Genomic DNA, 19,870 nt, shown 5'->3' with positions numbered 1-19,870 from the left:
CTTTCTACCTTCCTTTCATTTTTCTTTTTCCTTTCTTTTTCTTTTTCCTTTTTCCTTTTTTTTTTTTTTTTTTTTTTTTTGTTTCAAAGTCTGACATTAATAATCCCTCTATGCCCCTCTTTCCGGGTCATTACGGTACTGCTGGTCTCTAATCAATCCTAATGCGATGGCAATTGGAGTCTCTGATGAATGCATCTCAGGTTTCTTGTAATGGCTCTACCACATTTTCCTGGACCTCCTCCTTTAACCTGAGATGCCAGGGGGACGTCTCCGTTCTCAGCTGCTGATTACTTCAAGATGTTCGGCTGCTGCGGGGAGAGCGAGCGGCCGGGCTGCCCCCGATCAGCCTCAGCTCCGAGGGATGAGCGCGTTCCTAAAGCAAAGGACCACGCCGGGGATTGAGCTCGTCGTTCCCACGCGTGTCCGCGTGCGTGGAAAACCCCACCGAGGTTTCCCCCTCCCAACACTTTGCGGCTGCGGTTCCCCAACGCGACTCCCCCTCAGCTCCCCCCGGCCGCGTGTCCGACAATACCCACGCGTGTCCGACCGTTCCCACGCGTTTTCTTCCCGTTTCTCAGCAGAACGCAATTTGCCACGACCCGAGGCGATGCCGGCTGCAGCTTTTTGCCCCCTTCTCACGAGCTCACCCGGCCCGAGCAGGGCTGCAGGAGCAGGCTGTCCCCGCACGGCGCTCCCCGCTGCCATCCGCGTTGCCGACACGCGTGGGCCTCCGGCTCCGCGCTCCCGGTAAATGCGGGGGAACGCTCGGTGGGATTGGAAACGAACGGTCGCGTTTCCAGGCACCGCGATGCGACAGAAAGAAGAATTCCCCGCGGAACGGCGGTGAGGGCTCAGCCTCGGGTGGGGTCACTGCGCTGCCCACGCGTGTCCCCGCCGCACCTCAGCAGCGCCGCGGGTGAATCGCGGGCAAAAAACGAAACGAAACAGCTCAGTGGGAGCGGAGAGAGCAGCGCGCAGCCCACGCGGGACGGAGCCACACGAGGGGCTGCCCACGGCGTGTCCCAAACCCACGCGTGTGCGCGCCCCATCCGTGTCACCGCGCCCCGCACACGTGGCCGCACGGGTCCGAACCGCCCCACGCGTGTTCCGGCGGGGGTTGGAAGCCGCTGCTTCTTTTGGGGGTGGTGAGGAGCGGGGATGCCCGGCACCGGGAGACTGAGGGCACAATGGGAGTTCCGCGTCGGCCGTGAAGGGGTACGCGGTTGTTCTGCAGGGCCGGCGTTTGGGTTTGGGTTTGTTTGTTTCCCGTGCTATGTTACAGTGCTTTTTTTTTTTTGTGCAAGAAACGCAAAAAGGGCTGAAAATAATCTTTAAAAAGTGAGGGGAATTTGTAAAAAAAAAAAAAAGAAGAAGAAGAAGAAGAAGAAGAAGAAAAAAGAAAAAAAGAAGAGGAAGAAGAAGAAAAAAGAAGGGAAAAAATGCTGAAAGAAGCGGAAAAAAGATAAAACGATAATTAAAAGGGAAAAAAAAGTAAAAATGCAGTTTGGCTGGGAGCTGCCGCTCCTCCCCACGCTGTGGCACTCCTCAGCCCACTGCCACAGCCCCGCTGGGGATGGAGATGGGGGGACACCCCTTCCATTCTCAGTGCTTATCCCTCCCACGGTGCCTCATTTCCCCACTGGCACCTACGAGGCGGCCTCGTACACCCTTCCCTTTGTCCCTATGAAGGCTCCATCCACGGCCCCAGCCTGGGAGATGCAAAACGCGGCACCGCGCTGTGCGTGGGTACCGCATTTCCATACGGAGCCGTTTGCCTACGCTTTGCATTTGGGCACTGAGCAAATATTTTCTCGGCAAGGCGACTGTGCCCGACGTGGCTCGGGGTGCGATCTGCGGCGGTCGGGGACGTCCCATCCCGTCGCGTCCCATCAGATCCCATCGCATCTCATCGCATCGCAGCCCATCCCGGTGGGTCGGTGGCAGCGTGGGGCGGAGGGGACCTTTCACCTCCCATTAGCGATGCCACCGGGCAGTGCGGGGCCGGGGTCACCCCGCAGATGGCACACAGTCTGCTCAGCGCCGCCAGCTCCGGCTTTGAAATTTTAGAGAGGGGAAAGGTCAGCGCATGTCGAGGCGGGTGCTGGCGGCGGGCCGATGCCCTCCATCTGCCTCTGCAGCACCGGGGGATGCTCAGCCCCCGGCTGCGCAGGGAAGCACCGAGATGCTTTCGCCTCTCTTTGCCCTTAAAGGGAATTGCTCTGCCGGCACCGCGTTGGGTTTTTTTAATTTATTTTCTCCTTTCTCTCCCCACGTCTCCCATGAGTGATTATCTTTTCCAGCAGCACAACGCAGCTTTCCGGGGGAATCGGCTCTGCGCGCAGCAGATCAGAGCGGTGGATAAGCTCACCGCCCTGCGCCGGGTGTATGATTTCATCGACCTTCGGCAGCGCCTCGCCTCCATGGAGACTGCACTCCTCGCTCCTGAGCCCCGCCGGGGTACTTCAGGGTTCGTGCTCCTGGATCTCGGAAAGGCACATCTGTACAGGTGTGTTCTTCTCATTCCCTGAGAGGAAAAAGGCAAAAGTGTTGCATTTCTGTTTGGGGATATGTTTAAGGATATCGATGGGGCAGTTCTCCCAGGTTGGGATGCTGGGCTTTGCCCACAGCCATCACCGTCCGTATTAATGGCAACAAATTGTGCTCCTGGTTACCTGAGTACCACTCTGCCCATTTAAACAGAGCTCATTGTGAGGGGAAGCTGGGTTTAGCCATAATTTTCTTCTGCTCTCAGATTGCTGCAGTCTGAAGGAAGCAGCATACATTTAATGGGAGCTGAGCCACACGAGGGGCAGGAGCTTTCTACCAATGAGAATCACATTAAATAATTAATTCCCAATTGCCTCTGTACATTAGTGCTCTCAGCTACAAAAGCCATTCAGCTCCGTGAGGCCCCAGGCTCTGAGCATGTGGTGTAGCAGCAGCCCCAAAGCTGGGGCAGCAGATTGCCAGGGCACCAGGAACGGTGCAGCTCTGCCCTGTACCGTTGGCATATCCAGATGTGCAGCTCTGCTTTGCACCACTTGGCACATCCACATGTGCGTCCTTTTCATTCCCCCATCATCTGCATTGTTCACATTTGATGGGATGGCATTGCTTCCAAGGGGTGGCTGAGGAAGCCGGATGTGTATTTATTTCGCCCGAAGTGGGGCAGCTGAATGCTTGAGCCTAAAACCTGAGCACACAAAAGCAGCATGTGGGTCCCTTATCAGCAGAGCCTATCGGAGCAGCTCATAAGGAAAGGAATGGATTCCTGTTCCTCCTCTATTTGTCCCCCTTGCCCCACCTGCTGGTCCCCCAAGCAGCCCAGGGTCAGACTGGGAGCTTTTCAGTGACTCCAGTTATTACTAGAAACTTAATGCCTCCTATTTCGTGATTGGGTTGGATGGGATCTTAAAGCCCACACAGTTCCAATCCCTGCCATGGGCTGGTTGGCCCTTGCTGGCTCAGGCTATCCAGGGCCCCATCCAGCCTGGCCTTTGGCACCTCCAGGGATGGGGCACCTCCAGCTCTCTGGGCAGCAGTGCCAGCTATTCCCCGGCACACCTGTGAGCCCTCTGTTCCCTTTCTTGAGGAAGTGAGGGCAGAGCTTTGTCACTCAGCACAACAGATGATACGTGAAGAAGCAGCATAGCTGAATCATAGAATCACAGAACATCCCAAGTTGGAAGGGACGCATAAGGATCATTGAGTCCAACTTGATTTGAATGGAGCTCTGAGGTCCCAAAGTAAGTTCAAAGACCTTGATGATATTACAACAGAGCTCTTTCCCCTTCCCTTCCCTTCCCTTCCCTTCCCTTCCCTTCCCTTCCCTTCCCTTCCCTTCCCTTCCCTTCCCTTCCCTTCCCTTCCCTTCCCTTCCCTTCCCTTCCCTTCCCTTCCCTTCCCTTCCCTTCCCTTCCCTTCCCTTCCCTTCCCTTCCCTTCCCTTCCCGTCACTGTGGATGGGCACCAGAAGGCAGTGGTGCTGTGTGAAGGAGATCCTGGCTCTGCCCATCTCCGTGAAAGCTGAGCACTCCTTCCTATAATCCCTCCAGCTCCAATGGCACCGCAGTGATTTACAGCTGTAATACTTTGATCCAGGGCACGTTGCACCGTGGGACACGTGGGAGCTGGGAGAGAGGACTGCAAAGTGAAGACTCCATTGGTGGCCATGGCCATTTTGGGAGGATGTGAGCACAGCCAGGTGGGACCTGTTGGAAATGAGGGAAAACCAACCCAGTGTGGCGGGTTTGAGAGAATGCGAGTGAGAGCACAGCAGCATAAGGACTATTAATAGGATTTACACAGATTAGTAAACTAATCTGTGCATTTCAGATTGGATTTCTCATTATGGAGAAGAAAATTAATCCACATAGCATGCAGACTCGCCAGGCAGTGCAGTGAGAGTGCGAGGGAGATGGCCGTGTATCTCTGCTGGTGACTGAGCATTGCACCGTGCCCTCCTGCACCCAGGCCAGCACTGCGAACGGCTTGGGTTGGAAGGGACCTCAAAGACCATCTATTTCCAGCCCCCCAGCTCAGTGACATTTACCTTCAGGTCTCTGCTTGGGAGAATGAATGCTTTGGAGTGCTGATGGAGCAGGGTTCGAAGCGTTCCCTGGCACAAAACATGTGCTGAACGTTTCATTTCCCACCACCGCTGGGGTTGGTCTCATCTCCCTTATCAGCAGTAACTCCACTGAGCACCATTTGTCACCACTGGGAGCCATTTGCTCGTGGTAAACTGATTTAAGGACAGGCACAGGATGCTGCAGGGATCCTGCCTGCTTTGTCTGGGGCTGTGACTGAGAATTTGCTTGAACTGCTTAAAAACAGAGTGAGCCTTAGGTTCGAAGAAGCACATTTGCCTTTTGCTTTGTATTTATTAAATGCAATATACCAATATTTATGTGTATTATGGTCTGGAGACCTTCAGTATGTCCTTTTTTTTCTTTCTTTTTTTCTTCTTTCTTTTCTTATTTGTCTTTTTCAACTAGGAACTCAATTTTCAGACTAGTAGGAAGCTGTGGCCGTAAAACCTCCTTCCTACTTCCCCTCTCTCACCAGTTACTAAATACTGCAAAGTTCATAAATTGAGAAAGTTGGCAAATCAGAGCACTGCTTCATTTTGAGACAGGGCTGGGGCTGTGAGACTGCCATTCTGTGCTGCCTGGGACATATCCCTGCTGATGGAGATGCTGGGATGTGCTCAGTTGCCCAAACTGTGGATAGGGAACAGCTGGATGTAAAGGTGGAGTCATGGGATCATCATGGAATCATTAAGGTTGGAAAAGATCATGGAGTTCACCAAGTCCAACCCCAGCCCACCCCCACCATGCCCACTGCCCACGGCCCTCAGTGCCACATCTCCATGGCTCTGGAACACCTCCAGGGATGGTGATCCCACCACTCCCTGGGCAGCTGTGCCACTGCATCACCACTCTCATAGAGAAGAAGTGTTTCCTATTGCTAGAAACAAGGGCCACCTGGCTTCCTGCCTGGTGGGAGCGAGGTGCCCATGCCTTCTATGTGCAGCTGCTGTCACGATAGCTGGAAACGGGCTGCTGCCAGCAGTATGCTCCCACATGGAACCACAGAATGGTCTGGGTTGGAAGGGACCTTTAAGATCATCCAGTTCCAACCCGCTGCTATAGGCAGGGACACCTCCCTCCAGACCAGGTTGCTCAAAGCCCCACCCAGCCTGACCTTGAATGCTTGGTTTGGTTGAATACCATTGGTTTTGGGGCTGCTGGGTTTTGATTTTGGCAAGCAGGGCCTGCCTCTGCTACATCTTTCCAGGGAGCCTCAAAACAAAGAGGTTTTGTTAAGAAACAGGGCCAACTGCATGCACACCAGCAGGGGCGATGCACACAGGAGCAGCCTCCCATCCCACGGTCGAGGTTTCCTCCGCTGGAGGCTCGCGTTGCTGCTGCTCAGCGTCAGAAAGCGGCTGCGAACACAGGGAAGAAATGCAAGGGAAGAAACGAAGGCAGCAAGCCGGGCTGCGGCAGAGGCAGCCCGTCCTCCTGCTGCTCTCAGGGGGGCATTGCATCACGTTTGGCTCCTCGGGAGAAACGGGAGGCAGTGGGCAAAGCAACAGGGGGAGGCAGAGACCTGGGTTTGCTCCACCACCGGCATCACCGGGCGAGTTCTGCTCTCGGCGCCTTCCTCTCAGCGCCGCAGACCGCGTGCAGCTCAGGGGAAGGGCCGCATCTCGCAGCCCCTGGGCACAAAGCCTATTGCCCAGGCTCAGGTATCCCGACTGGGGTCTTTCTGCCCGAGGACGAGGAGTTAAAGAACGTTGCACTGAGTCACCATCAGCAGCGCTCGGTTCCTCGGGGCTGGGTGCAACTCCTCAACATTTTATCTTTTTCTTCCTTTCTGAGGCCCGTGCCAGCTTCGGCAGCATATAAAGTAGGTGCTATTTTTATTGAATCTGGCTTTAATGTAGTAGATTTCTCACACGTGTGTTGGTTTTTATTGTTGGTCCCGTTCCTGAACTTTCTGGCACCTCTGAGTGTAAAGTCAGTTATGTGCACATTGTTTGGCAGATGAATTCCTATTTCTGGGAATCATTTTCTTTCTAAAATGTATTTCTATATTAAAAATGTGATCTGTATCCATCACTGAGGCTCCAGCCCAAAGACTTCTGCAGCCAGCCATCACCACGGCGGGGGGACGCATGCAGCCCTTGGAAGGAGACCCCCAGTATCCAAGCCACGAACACGTCCATTAAGACCTTGCTTTACTGACCCACACTCTGCCTCTTAGAGCAGAAAAGCTCCCCTCTGAGCCATCACTAGGGGAAATCCAGCCAGAAACGGGGGATGAAAAGCAGTCTTCCAGCACCGCCTCCCTTCCCAGCTAGATCAGGAGCCCACCGGCTTCCTCCCAGCTGAGTGCCTGCTGCTCTGGCAGCCCCGGTCCTCTCTCCAGCATCCTGTATCCCCACACAAAGGGACCCAGCTCGGGGCTGCCCACCCTTCCAAGGGTGCTGTCCCCCTTTCCCCATCTGCATACAAGCTGCCAGGGAACAAGTAACCGTGGCTGTGTGTGGTTTTCTCGCCTAGGGTGACCTGGAACACATCTGCAAAGCCCTCCAAAGTAGTAGGAATGTGCTCCGTTAGGACATGATTCATCCTGCATACCGCATGGGTGGCTGCTCAGGGAGAATTTTGACATTTGCATAGGCAGAGACTTTCCGCTTCTCACTTTGCCCTCCTGCGCTCTGCTGGGCTGAGCTGGGGGCTGCGCAGCCTCAAGTGCCTCCTGTGCCGGCCAGGGATCCCCCCCCCCCCCAAAGTGGAGCTGACCCAGCAGCTGCTCCCCCCTGCACCTAACGGGGCAGCAACAGGAGCCCAGTGGAAAGCCTCGGATAAGAAGCCTCTCCCAGCCCACTTGCGTTGGGTCAGCCAGACCGAAGGACGGCTTCAGACCCTCAGCCTTGCCCCAAGCAAAGCTGGAAAGGAGCTGCTGTTGGAGATCAATTAACTACTTGGAAACTGCAGCCGTCCCCCACAGGCAGGAAAATATTATTCCAGTCCTACTGCTCAGGCAAAACCTTTGCCATGCCAAAGGTAAGTGATACGAACAACAGGACTGAGTCACACACGCTGCTGCTGGGAAGGAAAAGTGGTTGGGCAACACCACAATTGTCTCCTTCTACCTTCAGGGAGCTGGATTTGCTGTGGCAGCTGCAGAGGAGCGGGCTGAGCCACGGGGCAGAGAGGGAGGGATGCACTGTGCTGGGTGGCCTCCAGGAACACCGTGAGCAGTGCTGTGTGGGGTGAGCAGGACTTGTGCTGCTGCTGGGATAGAATCCCCACAGATTCAGCAAGTAGGGGTTTACCTATCCAAAACCAAAAAGCCCTAATGCCAAGGAAGCCGGGAGTAAATACTGTCTGGTCCCATGCAGTAGGTAGAAATGTATTACGATAGTATTTTAATTAGGGCTCGAATTCGGTTTGAGACAGATTTAATATGTGGGTTTTATATGAAATAGAAGATTTATGGTTTTTAATTTAGTATTTTTGAAGCGAAGTTATGGTCTGGGAAAAAAACCATTTGAGTCACAAGGAGAGCTCGTGCCATTTAGGGAGGCTTCAGATCATCTCTACGGTGAGCACAGGCGTTCACTGCTGCCACCACCCTCACAGCCAGCCATTAAAAGCACCGATCCCACCTCGGATTGCTCCTTTAACACACAATTCAAAGATACTGTAGCTAAAGAGAAACATTTACACGAGATGTGTATAAATATAAAGTTTATTCAGTATAGTGTTTAGAAAAATAAGTTCACATCATCTCAGAATACAAATAAAACACTTAATTGTCCAGGCACAAACCCCTGTTACAGTACAACAAACATACATACTTTAGATCTCTTTGGTTGGGTAATTAAGCACAGATATGTTTGATGATACTCTCTGGGTCAGCATCATCTAACAGTGCAGTAAAGACTTCTGATTAATCCCTCCTCTAATGCGTACATTCCGCTTCAACGTCTCATTTGTTGTAAGGCACAATAAACCCATATCGCAGAAATAACTGGTTAGTTCTGGACAAGCAGTACATGCAGCAAAAGAACAAACATCCTCTGAGTGTGAATCCTGAAAGTCAGAGGATTCACCCCCCTCCTTGGGTTCAGAAATGTAAGAAGCTAAGTTTAAATTATACGAAACGTAAAAGTTAAGATACAAAACATCCTTCAAGACGGTAACTGCTAGGAGATACAGGAAGACTTTGGGTCTCCTTGCTTGTAAAATGCCATTCATTTTGCTTCTGGAGTTACAAAATTATTACTGTTTTTGTGATTTGAGATGCTGCCGGACCACAGCCAGCATAGGCTCCATGCCCCGGGACCCTGCATGTCTGTTTCATGCAGAGCTGGAGGGATGTGCCCTGTTGGCTGTTTGTCTGTCCTCGTTAAGAAAAGTGCACAGGTGCTGGAAATCTACATACAGGAAAAGTTCCTGTGCACGCGGGGCCAAATTCTGCCTTGCTTCATTTAACTGCAAATCGTTTCCGTGAATCCATCCATTGTTGTCATTGATCTCATAAGGATAACAACAATAAAGACGGTTCCAGCCTTACTTCTAGGGAAAACAGCTTTCTAAACTCATCTTCCTGAATCCACAGGCAGGGTGAAGAGATAAACGGAAAGAGGTATTTTGCTTGGATGGATAGATTGGTGCCGTTCAATGCAACTGTCTGAGCATCGGCCTTGTGAACCGGTTCGTAGTGTCACTGCAAACTGGGCCAAATCCATCCCCGATCCAGCTCCAGTGAAATGAATGGACCACATTCTCAGCTGGTGTGAAATGACACGAAAAGTCAGTGAACTGTGCTCGTTTATCCCAGCCAAGGACCTGGCCGATAGGCGTCCACAACTGATGTGGCTGAAATGTCCAATTAAGTACGACCACAGGAATAATGCTGCACATTAGTCCAGACAGAGCATTTGATTCAGTATGTTTCTGGTTCTCTGCGAAAGTCTGGTGAAATAGAGGCAGCTTTAATTAAAGGTAGTGAAGAATAAAGTTTTTTCTGTTTGTTTTTTTAGCACTCATGCTTTATAGGAATTTGCTTAAACTTTAAGCGTATTTTTCAAAGCTGAGTCTGGGACCAGAAAAGCAGTAGAATTTGGCAACGTTTCCTGTAAGATTTCCAGTGGACTTATAAGTTACAAACATAGGTGAAGTTGAAATGATCCTTTATTCTCATCCACAGCTGGGAGGGAGAAGTAGTAGTTGTGCTGGATAGACTTATCTTCCATTGAAACAACAGAACGTGAGAGTAAGGACCGTCCGTGAGGTTCAGATGCTCACTGCCATCGGTATCTGTGGGAGATGAGCATCCGTACCCCCTGAACACCATGTAAAATCTTCAGTTGGGAAACAGTGGAGCAATGCCTTATTTACAGCAGCTGAAGATCTGGCCCCAGATGCTCGATGGGGCTTTGTGTCCTGTCTACGTAGAGCAGTCAGCCTTCTCGCTTGAGGGCCACATAATAAAAACCAACCCTTAATTTACAGTAGGAGTAAAACTACTATTTAAATATCTATTTTAGAAACACTGTACCGTGCAACGAGTCTTTATATTGTGCATATGTACCTGCAAAAAACATATGAGGTTCTAACTACATCATCTGGAGGGAATGACACTTATTTTCAGTGGGAGAAAGAAAGAGTAAAACATAATAACGAAATAAGTTACTTGATACCTGGAAGATGAATAGATTAATCTTACTTTGTCCCAAACCACTGCTTTTATATACATCCTCCACTCCCACGAAAGAACGGGAGGTCTCCTATTAGAAGTACCAGGCACCCCGAGATACGCACCACTGTAACAGCATACACAGTTTTCACATCAACTGTGCTGCAAAGCCATGGCATTCAGAGCCTCAGTAACACCACAAATGCAAGGGAGGAGAGAAAAAAAGTAACATGTACTGGCATGACACCACAGTCTTTTCAGTTATGGGACCTGATGAGTTCAACAATTGACGGAGGGCTCTGAAATATTCTCTAGCTTGCCTCTAGAAACAGTCTGAGCTTCACAAACCAAACACTAAGCCCCGAACAACTCCCCCAGAGCTACAGAGCTCCTGCTCTGTGCATACGTTCTCCATTAATACAACAATACAGGATCCTTCTTTTTCCAAGAAGTTGAGCAATTCATGCAGATCAGATACAGACACTACTATCATAATCATCATCTTTGTTTTGAGGGTGAAGGAGAGGTGGAAAACAAACTGTTCATGCTGGAGCCCAGCAAGGCACTCAGATACACCACTGGAGCAGAGTTCTGCACCATCGATTCCCTGCTCACATGGAGATCCCCCAAATGCCAAGAGAAGTTGTGCCAGGGGAACATATAGCTCCATGCTCTGCTTGCGATAATCTCCACATTAAAGCACTTGCCTTAAACACCCTTTTTGTTCGGGTGCACATGGGGACATCCAACTGCTCAGGGGCTGCTCCTGCTTGCAAAGCACCGGGGACTCCCTGCAGCTGCAAAGTGCAAGCCTCGCACACCTGCTCTTCCCTTCCCCTGCACTTTTCCCTGCAACATTCAGAACTCCAGCTTGCAGTGTAAACAGCATTTACCAGCAGAGCTCAGCTCTGAGGTTTCACACACTGCCTTGCAAAACATGCTGCATTCAATATAGTGCAAAACAACAGCAAGGATGTCTGTGCCATACAGGAGAAACCTTCATTCCTTAAAGGCTTTCCACGGAACCAGGTAATAACCAAGACAGAAACAGACTGGGATGTGCTCTCTCTATTCACTTTCCTGTCCACTCTTTTTGCCCAAGTGATTTTGGGTTGGGCCTGGTGTGGAGCCCACAGAAGTTTAGGAAAAAATTTCCCATTGTCTTCCAAAGGCTTCAGCCCATGCCCCTGACGAGGATGAATACATGCCTTAGCTACTGTATATATTCACATTAGAATAAGAAATAAAAACAAAACAGAAACACAAAGATAAACAGCATGTCATTTTTATACATCTGCATTATTATTATTATTTTAAAGCTTAAGGATGTGCTTTTCCACGCTACAAAAGTTTCTCTGGAGGAAAGGTAAGGTCTTTTCCACCTGCCCACAGCCTGCCTACCTATGCTGTCCCTGAAGGAGAGCAGAGGGGTGAAGGGAGAGGACACCCATCCCCAGGCAGGCAGGGAGCTGGGCTGCTCCATCTGGGCAGCTGCAGTTCCCACCACTGGCCCCCGTGCTGCTTATTCTGGAAGGATTTATAAATCCATGCTTAAGTGCACTCCTGGATGGGGGCCTGCTTGCTCAACAGCAGCTGAAGCCCTCCCACAAGGGCTGCTGGGCCAACGGCTGTGGGGAAACATGGGACTCCCTTCCCTGGCCTGCCCACCAACCTTCCACACTCATCAGACCGAGGCCAGAGCCAAGATCTTCCCTCCTGCACTGCTCTGCACTGCTCTGCACGTGGTCCCTCGGCACAATCCTTCTGCCTCCAGGTCCCTGCACCACCACTCAGTGTCACCCAGCGTGACCAAAAGACTCAGCTCTTCCAAAAGACTCAACTCTTCTTACTCGTGCAAGTAGGGACTCCGGGGTCAGCAGGGCTACTTGCAAAAGTAAGGCATCAGGATTCAGCCCTGAGGACGGAGATTTGCAAGTCAGTGTTTTTATTCCTCCTGCCACTGTGCTTTAGTAACAAAGATAAGGCCACTAGGAAGAAAGGCACATGGAATTCCGTAAAAAATACACCAAGAAAAAAGGTTCAACTAATTTGCAAATTACTAACAAAACAAACAAAAAACCCCTGAACGCAAAGACAGAGGGGGTAGAGACAGGGACCTCCTGGGTTTGTGAGACTGGGAGCTCATTTTCTAGTTTCAGTGTGATTAACATTTTACTTTTACAGTCTATTGCTTGAAAGCCTACAAAAAAGTAAAACCTTGTCAGAAATAACTACGTTTACTTCCTGCTCAAACAATAAAAATAAATTAAACAGCCAGAAAACGTTTTCCTTTCCAATGCATTGTGTCTAAAGTGAAAGGGAACATAAACCATAAATAAAATCCATCGTACTAATTAAAAAAAAAAAAAAAGTCTCCTTTATAAGAACTGAAACAATATTTACATTCATACTGGAGAGAAAGCTTCCAAGTTGCATAATTAGAGTTTCAGATGATGCTTTTTCTGGTGCACTGACAAAATGCTATCTGCAGCACTTTGAAACCTGTCAATGTTTGATGCGAGATTTTTGGTATGAAGGCAAGTCTGCTGGAAAAAAAAACAAACAGCAAACACACCAGTAACAACATTAGGGTTTCGTTTTGTTTCTTAACCTCCAACAACACAAAAGTAGCCTGTGAGGTATCGTCTATAGAGTTCTTAAAAAACTTTTCAATGCCCACGGACTAGAAGTAAACAGCGAAAACAACTGCATGGTTTCTACCTTTCCAGAGCGAGATTTTTGCTTTCTATCTACTGTTAGGAGTGTATACTTACTGTTGATAGTACGTTGCACTACAGAGAATCTAGTTACATTATCAGCGCAGTAGCAGTAGCCAAACCTGTACCCATTTGCTCGGTACTTCCCCTGGCGTTTCCTTTCTCCTTTAATCTGCTTAAAAGAGAATACTGCATGCAAACCAAGTGTGGCAACCCGAGACCCGTTGCCAGAGATTCCTCTGTACATCGATTCAGACCATTTAAGTGTTCTTCTGTTTTCTTTAAAAAAGCAACAACAAAAAACCCACTCCACTTGGTGCTTCTTAGGGCCTCGACGGGAGTCTTATCTACCGAAACAGAAAGCAAGAAAAAAAAAATTATAAGTCTTGCATATCTTCATCCATCTGAACTGTCTGCAGTTTGGCAAGTTCCTTTTTGTCCGTGTCCAGCTCTTCACAAACCGTGTCAACCATGTTACTCATAACATACTTGGATTTCGAATCCAGCATCATTAAACTGCCGGTTGATTTGCTTTCCGAATTAGGCAAGAAATTCTCTTTGATGTCTGGTACAGCTTGCAGAACCAACCTGTGCTCTCGGACAAAATCCTGGTGTAGCTGTGCAGATGGGTGGCTCACACGGTCTCCGGTCGTAAAAACGATTTCTCCAAGCGCGGGCTGTGCTGTAGAGATGGACAACAGATCTTGACTGGTAATGAGGGAGCAGTTCTGAAGAGTTGCATAGTTAGTGTTGCTGATAGATATCACGGTAGAGGTACTGGTTACGGGCGATGACATGGACTGGCTCTCGGAGATACCAGAGCTCAGTTCTGCAGCATTTAAAAGAGTCGGTGGCGTGAGGGAGAAATTATGTGAGGGCGTTACATTCACTAGCGAGGAGGCCAGGGACTGGAGTCCTCCGCTGGATATATTTTCAGAAGACATGTTTACATTGAGTTGCGTGTTCTGACCAACTGGCATCAACTGAGAAAACACAAGGCTTCTTTCCAGTCCTTCCTGCTTGACAGATCCCACCGCCTGACCTGAATTGGGAACTGTATAAACGACGGCGCTCGGGGCGAGGGGGCTGAAGAAAACCTTTCCTTGTTGCACCGTCGAAGAGTCGCTTGTGAAAGTTCCTCCATCTGATGTGCTAGAATTTACTGACACGTTATCTAGGGAAAGGGAAACAAAAGAGAGGAAAATACAGATTACAGCTGTCAGAAAGCTCTGCAGTCGTTTTGCTGAGACGCTTTGGTAGTCCCGCGTTTGGAGTACATACACACAGCACGCTTCACGTGACATAGAAGAGCACTGTTTACAACAAGTGAGAGACAATTTGGGAGGAAGAAATAAAAGCTTCTGTTAATAGAAACTGCATCTAGAAAGGGAAAATAAAAGTTGTGGTAAATTAGGTATCTTTCAGACTCACTCTCACTAAGGGGCAAACAGTCCCTAGGCACGTGACTAAAACGAACGTGCTTTGGCCCTCACTAGTTGCCACCACTCAATTTCTATCTAAGAATAGAAGCATGAGGAGCTATTAAAGATAGTTCAGAGACAGATCACAACTTGTGTGTGGGAAAGCATAGACACGTCACATAAAATACGCCATTGCTGGGCAGAACCTACTCGAGTGAACCTGCAGGAGGAAAGCCCAAACAACAATAACTTCGACCAGGATAACTATGCAGTCAGCCAAGCATACAGACGTATTGCCTTTCACCGTGCTTCATCACATATTGCTAGAAGCCTAACCCTCCTACACCCACTGTATGGTGTAAAGCCACCCCAACCACCCTCTCTGACTGCTTGGGCGATGTCCTAGATAAGCACAGCAAGAAAATCTGGCCAGACAAGACCTGAATTTGGTTCTGCTGGACACACCATGAAAGCGGTCATTGCAATCATCCCTAAAATAAGATATGCTGGCTCTTGTGACAGGGTGCCCCTTTCAACATCTTTCACAATAGGTATTTAATAGTGGTAATTTTAAGAAGCTACAGCTGGAGATAGTGTGACTTTTTCATAACAGCACTGAACCACCTGAGGGAAGAGTTTAGGTCCTCATTCGTTTCCACTCATCAATCAGGATGATTTTTTGGAAGATGTTACTCATACATATAAACCAGAAGAATAAAGTTGAGGCAACTGGAAGCTACCTGGCAATAAGGTATCGTTTACTGTAGCTTACTCAGTCTGCAATGCACTTCACTTGGAATAGTGGGAGCTATTCATCCTTGTCATGTTGAGAAAAAAAAAGGAGAGAAGACAAAGCAGCCAGTGTGGATCTTGACTTTTCTCTGCACCAGACATACTGTGGACCAACCTCCAGTGGGAACTGATATTTTCAGCCATGGGGTAAGTGTTTAGAGAGCGGCCTATTATGCACTTTGGGCTTTCCCATTGTTCCATATCTCAGGAACACAAATTTCTTTCTTGCTGCTGCCAGCTGTCAGCTTATGCCTTGGAGCACGTGGATTACACAGCTTTGTAATCACAGGTGGTATTCAGACCAAATATCTTACCTTTTTTTCTATCTTGGTTAAACAAATTGCCAACTATTTCTGGTGACGAAAACTCACTAGAAAAAGTCATATTTTCAGCTCTTTTAATTTTCTACCTGTTTGAAAAGCATTTGTACAGCCTCGGTATTCCTATCTGCGCTGCTTTAACAGCAAAAAACAGTGAACTTCCCATAACTGAAATCAGCTAACAATTTGATTTCCAGTGTAGTACTCAGCACTCCTGGAACTACCGCAATTCATTCAAGTTTAATCATTTTCATAACCAAAGATACAGCGGTTAATAAGTAACAAAGTCATTCAGTTCCGCTTTCTATCTGAGCTGCTTCAAAATAATGAAGCAGAGCCACTGCTGCATTCCCTGGGCTTCTTCTTGGCTGCCCATTAGTCTCAGTGTATGGCATTGTTGAGACAAACCCTGGCAAACTCAGGGAGGAGCCTGCACACTTGGCACGTGAACCTGTGATGACATATTTCCCTTGGACAGAGGGCAGTTTTAACCCAAATCCCCCTGCATTTTCTATCTACAAGCTATTACATCTTCCTATTGTTTCCCTGCAGTTTATTCATTCTTAATTATGGGATAGGAAGTGCATGAGTGCAACTCGGTTTTGTTGTGTCTATGGCCATTTAAAATTTATTTATGAAATTGCTTGGTTAAAAAACAAAAGCCAACCAAACAACCACCACAAGAACAACAACGCAACAGTTTCCAGCTGCTGCAGTTCTCATTTTTATAAACTTTCTCATAAAAAAGAAGAATTCAATGGCATACGGGGAGTATTTCGATTCACTGAAATGTGTGAAATTTACAAATTACTGCGAAGACTTTGGAGGAAAAGCACGGAATGAAGAGAGTGTAAAGCAGCAGACTTCCTTCTCTGCTCTTGGTAAAGCAGCTCAGCTCTCACGTCACAGCCTACCTGTGAAAAGAATCCACACAGAAGGAAAAGGGACAAACTATGTGATGTGCATCGTGTGGCCGGGGCCAGGATATGACAGTAGACGGCAGGAAGAAGTATTACAGCTCTGTAATGTGTGCCCAACCCCGATTTTTTTCTCGCAGCTTTCCCTGTAACAAATAAAACTTTTACCTTGAGAAGCTGCCACAGAAACAGGAGGCAGCTGCAGAGAAGAGAAACCGATGCTTCCGTTCAGCAACTGGCCATTTGTTCCTGAATTGGGGATCTGGACAATGCCATACTGGTTTATTTGGACAGGAGCAGTAAAAGTAACTACAGAGCCTCCATCTTGGGAAGCAACAGTTTGTGTGCTTTCCCTTTTCACTTCTGAGCTCGGTATCAATCCCGAGAAGGAGACCGGTATGTTGCTGGGGCTGAACGTGTCTGCTGCCGTGTTGGGGACCGAAGCCTGGAGGAGTTTGAAGTCCTTTACATCTTCTGAAGAAGACGACATGATGTCAGTGATGGACACCCCGTTGCTCACAGCACTTGAAGTGGTTTTGGGTGAATTTAAAGTTACCGGCTGCGAAGCCCCCACGCTGAGTCCATTGAGAATGACGCCGTTGGGTCCCTGAAGAAAAGAGCTACCATTGAGAAAGACGGGAGAGCTACTGGCGGGCACGAGGTTCCCATTCAACAGGACACCAGATGAGCTCAAGGCTATTTTAGTGTTTCCAAGCTGCTGCATGTAGACGGGCTCCATGTGGCTGGGAAGGCTGAGGCTGGTGACTCCGTCGGACGAGCTGGAGAGCGGATGTGGGGATAAATCCTCCTGCCCCTTACTGGACTCATCCTCCGTGCTGGGGTTGCCATCTGATTCGCTTTTGGGAAAGACGGAGAGAGGACACTGCGTTACCAGAGAGCTCTGGACCAAAGGAACCTCCCTGCCACGCAACGGCTAGCGGGAGTAACTTCTATTGCCTACGTTTTGCCTTTAAAACGAGTCAAGGCAGAGGTTTCTCAGTAAAGAACACACCAAAGCAGGGCAAAACTTTACGGACCGCCTTACAGACTCCTCGCTGACCCCAACCAACCAGAGCCCACCGGGCCGGGCCCGGCCCTCCGCCCGCCGGACGGAAGGGTGCCCGCACGTGCGAAAGCAGCAACAGCAGCAGCCATTTGGTACGGCGCTCCGCGGCAGCTGCGGGCCGGGAAGCTGCGGGAGAGGCCCTGAGGGGACACCCCGGGCAGAGCGGCCTCCAGGTGCCACCTCCGCCTTTTGTGCGAGGGGAGAGCCGGCGGCGGGGCGGCCCCGGGAGAGCCGCGCTGCGTTTTTTTCGCTGACTCCACCGCCCTCCGTCGCATTTTTCGGTCTCTCCCTCCCTTCCCCCCCGCCCTTTGATGTGTCCCGAGGAGAGGGGGGCCGCGCTGCACAATCGCGCCCTTGGTTGAGAAATGCCTTGGGGCCCTCTGCTTTTTTTTTTTTTTCCCTTTTTTTTTTTTTTCCTTCTCTCCCTTTTTTCTCTTCTTTTTTTTTTCCCCCACTCCCCTCCCCTCCTTCCCGCGGAGGGAGGAAGGCAGGAAGGCGGGCGGGAGGGGCGGCAGCAGGGAGGTCACCTCCACCTGCCCGAGCCCCCGCCGCGGCCCCACGCCCCGGGGGGAGGAGGCGGAGCGGGGCCGCGCAGCGCCGGGCGGAGCGGGGGAGGCCGGGGCCGGGCGGGAGGGCCGCGCTCCGCCGCCGTTCGGGCCTCGGTGCTTCGTCCCCGTTGAAACCCGAGCGGGGGCCGCTCCCGAGTCAGGTTTCAAAACAAGAGTGAGCGGCGGGACCCCGCGCGTCAATGATTAACTCTGTCAGGAGGGACGGTGAAGTTAAAAAAACAAAAACCAAAACAGCGAGGAAACAAACAAACAAACGGACGCACAGCGCTCCCCCCCCGCCCCGCACACACACACGCAGACCTCCCCCGCCTCACGCACGCATAGAGACGGCCGGAAAAGTTGTGCCCGGGGGGGTGCGCTGGGAGCGAGGGAGTGGGGAGGGGGAAGGAGGGAGGCCGAAGGTAAGCGCCATGTTTGCAAGGGAAGAAAGGGCCGGGAGAGGGAGAGACGGCGGCGGGAGAGGGGGCGGGGAGCGGGGCGAGCGCTCACCTTTTGGACTGCGTCTCGGACGGGTTGCGGTCCCGCTGGCGGCGGTTCTTGAACCAGTTGCTGACCTGCGTGAGGGACAGCCCGGTGATCTTGGCCAGGTTGCGTTTCTCGGCCGGCGAGGGGTAGCGGTTCTGCTTGTAGAGCTCCTTGAGGGCGTTGCGGGACTTCTCCTTGAAGCAGTACACCGTCTCCTCGCCGTCCCAGATGGTGCGGGGCAGGGGGTATTTCCTCCGCAGCCGGTACTTGTCCACCGCCCCCAGGGGTTTGCCCCGGGCTCGCTCCGCCTCGGTGTAGCGAGCTTTGTACCACAGCTCCTGCAGCAGCGGGTGGTTGGACGAGTCGAAGTTGTGGCTCTCCAGGATGCTGTAGAGCTCGGCGTAGATGCCCTGGTGGAAAGCCACCAGCGCCCGGGCTTTCATCAGGCTCTCGTTGCCACGTAGCAGATCGCTCGGGGGCAAAGACCACAGGAACCGGGCCAGGCGGTCCAGGTTGCCCCCCTGCTGCAGCGCCTCGCACACACACGCGACGTGGTCCGGGGAGAAAGCCAGGGGGGGCTGCGAGGAGGACGACGAAGAGGACGACGAGGAGGAGGAGGAGGGAGAGGCGGCGGCGGCGTGGTGGTTCCGGGCCAAAAGTTCCGTGTGGAGCAGGACGGGCTCGGCGCTGCCCTCCTCCCCGGCGGCGGCTCCGTGCTCCATGGGGAACGGGGCGGCGGCGGGGGGGGGCGGCGGCGCGGGGCTCAGCGCGGCCGCTCCGTCCGGGGGCACCTTGCCGGCGTCGGAGAGGATTTCCATCACATTTTCCTGCTTGATCGTGATCTCGTCCGCGGGGGAGGCAGAAGACATGACTTGGTTTGTTTTCCTTTTTTTTTTTTTTTTTTTTTTCTTCCCCTCTCTCGGTGTCCCCTTCTCCTCCTCTCCCCCCTCTTCTATCTCTCCGGAAAGTCCACTCCTCCTCCTGCTCCTGCTCTCGGCCGGCTCTAGCCGATCAGGTTTCCTCCCGGCCACGCAATAACCATTAACGAGAGCTGCTATAGCAAAGTAGTGTAAACGGGCTCCTCTGCGCGGCTCCCCCCAACGTGACTCCCGGCCCCGCCGCAATACTATATGGCACCGCAGCCTGCTGGCCCGGCCGCGCCCTCCCATTGGCTGCGCCGCCAAGGGAGGGCGGGGACTCGCGCGTCGCCATGGCAACTGTCAATCAAGCAGCCCCGCTCTCCTCAGCGCTCCCCCCCCCCCCCTCCACTCCCTCCTCCCTTCACCTGGAGCCGCGCGGCCCCCTCAGCCCGTTCTCCTCAGTTTCCCGTCCCGCGGAGCCGGAGGTGGAAAAATAAAGCTTTTCTCCCCGAGCTGCGGGTCGCGG

The 19,870-nt window shown here is 51.2% G+C and overlaps 2 protein-coding genes across 3 annotated transcripts; one reads left to right on the top strand and one right to left on the bottom strand.

The window, feature by feature from the left end:
* Positions 1–808: 808 nt before the first annotated feature.
* On the top strand, positions 809–8,352 carry LOC121111016. Its single transcript, XM_040701611.2, has 5 exons — positions 809–843; positions 1,820–2,078; positions 2,301–2,506; positions 4,101–4,203; positions 4,997–8,352. The coding sequence occupies exons 1-5, from the start codon at positions 809–811 to the stop codon at positions 5,033–5,035; spliced, it is 642 nt and encodes a 213-aa protein (XP_040557545.2). The 3' UTR covers positions 5,036–8,352.
* Positions 8,247–19,583, bottom strand: SIX5 (SIX homeobox 5). 2 transcript variants are annotated; one of them, XM_015287909.4, is made up of 4 exons: positions 18,509–19,583; positions 16,553–17,241; positions 13,523–14,108; positions 8,247–13,281 (listed from the first exon to the last, which is right to left on the bottom strand). In XM_015287909.4, exons 1-4 carry the CDS (start codon positions 19,351–19,353, stop codon positions 13,278–13,280), a joined length of 2,124 nt encoding a protein of 707 aa, XP_015143395.4. In that variant the 5' UTR covers positions 19,354–19,583; the 3' UTR covers positions 8,247–13,277. The 2 variants fall into 2 exon arrangements, with proteins under 2 accessions (XP_015143395.4, XP_003641490.4); XM_003641442.6 differs by having other exon boundaries at positions 8,247–14,108.
* Between the last annotated feature and the right edge of the window lie 287 nt (positions 19,584–19,870).

Source organism: Gallus gallus, chromosome 5, assembly GCF_016699485.2.
Source record: "Gallus gallus isolate bGalGal1 chromosome 5, bGalGal1.mat.broiler.GRCg7b, whole genome shotgun sequence".
Classification (NCBI taxonomy): domain Eukaryota; kingdom Metazoa; phylum Chordata; class Aves; order Galliformes; family Phasianidae; genus Gallus; species Gallus gallus.
The sequence above is the reverse complement of the archived record's forward strand: the minus strand, read 5'-3'. Positions and strand labels throughout refer to the sequence as shown.

Excerpts from the sequence above, each read along its gene's own strand:
- LOC121111016 (XM_040701611.2), top strand. The coding sequence starts at position 809 with ATGCGACAGAAAGAAGAATTCCCCGCGGAACGGCG. Across the intron at positions 844-1,819 it reads GAATTCCCCGCGGAACGGCG|GCGACTGTGCCCGACGTGGC; the intron begins GTGAGGGCTCAG and ends TTTCTCGGCAAG. Across the intron at positions 2,507-4,100 it reads GGAAAGGCACATCTGTACAG|GGCACGTTGCACCGTGGGAC; the intron begins GTGTGTTCTTCT and ends ACTTTGATCCAG.
- SIX5 (XM_003641442.6), bottom strand. The coding sequence starts at position 19,353 with ATGTCTTCTGCCTCCCCCGCGGACGAGATCACGATCAAGCAGGAAAAT. Across the intron at positions 17,242-18,508 it reads TCCGAGACGCAGTCCAAAAG|CGAATCAGATGGCAACCCCA; the intron begins GTGAGCGCTCGC and ends CTTTCCCAAAAG. Across the intron at positions 14,109-16,552 it reads TTCTGTGGCAGCTTCTCAAG|ATAACGTGTCAGTAAATTCT; the intron begins GTAAAAGTTTTA and ends CCCTTTCCCTAG.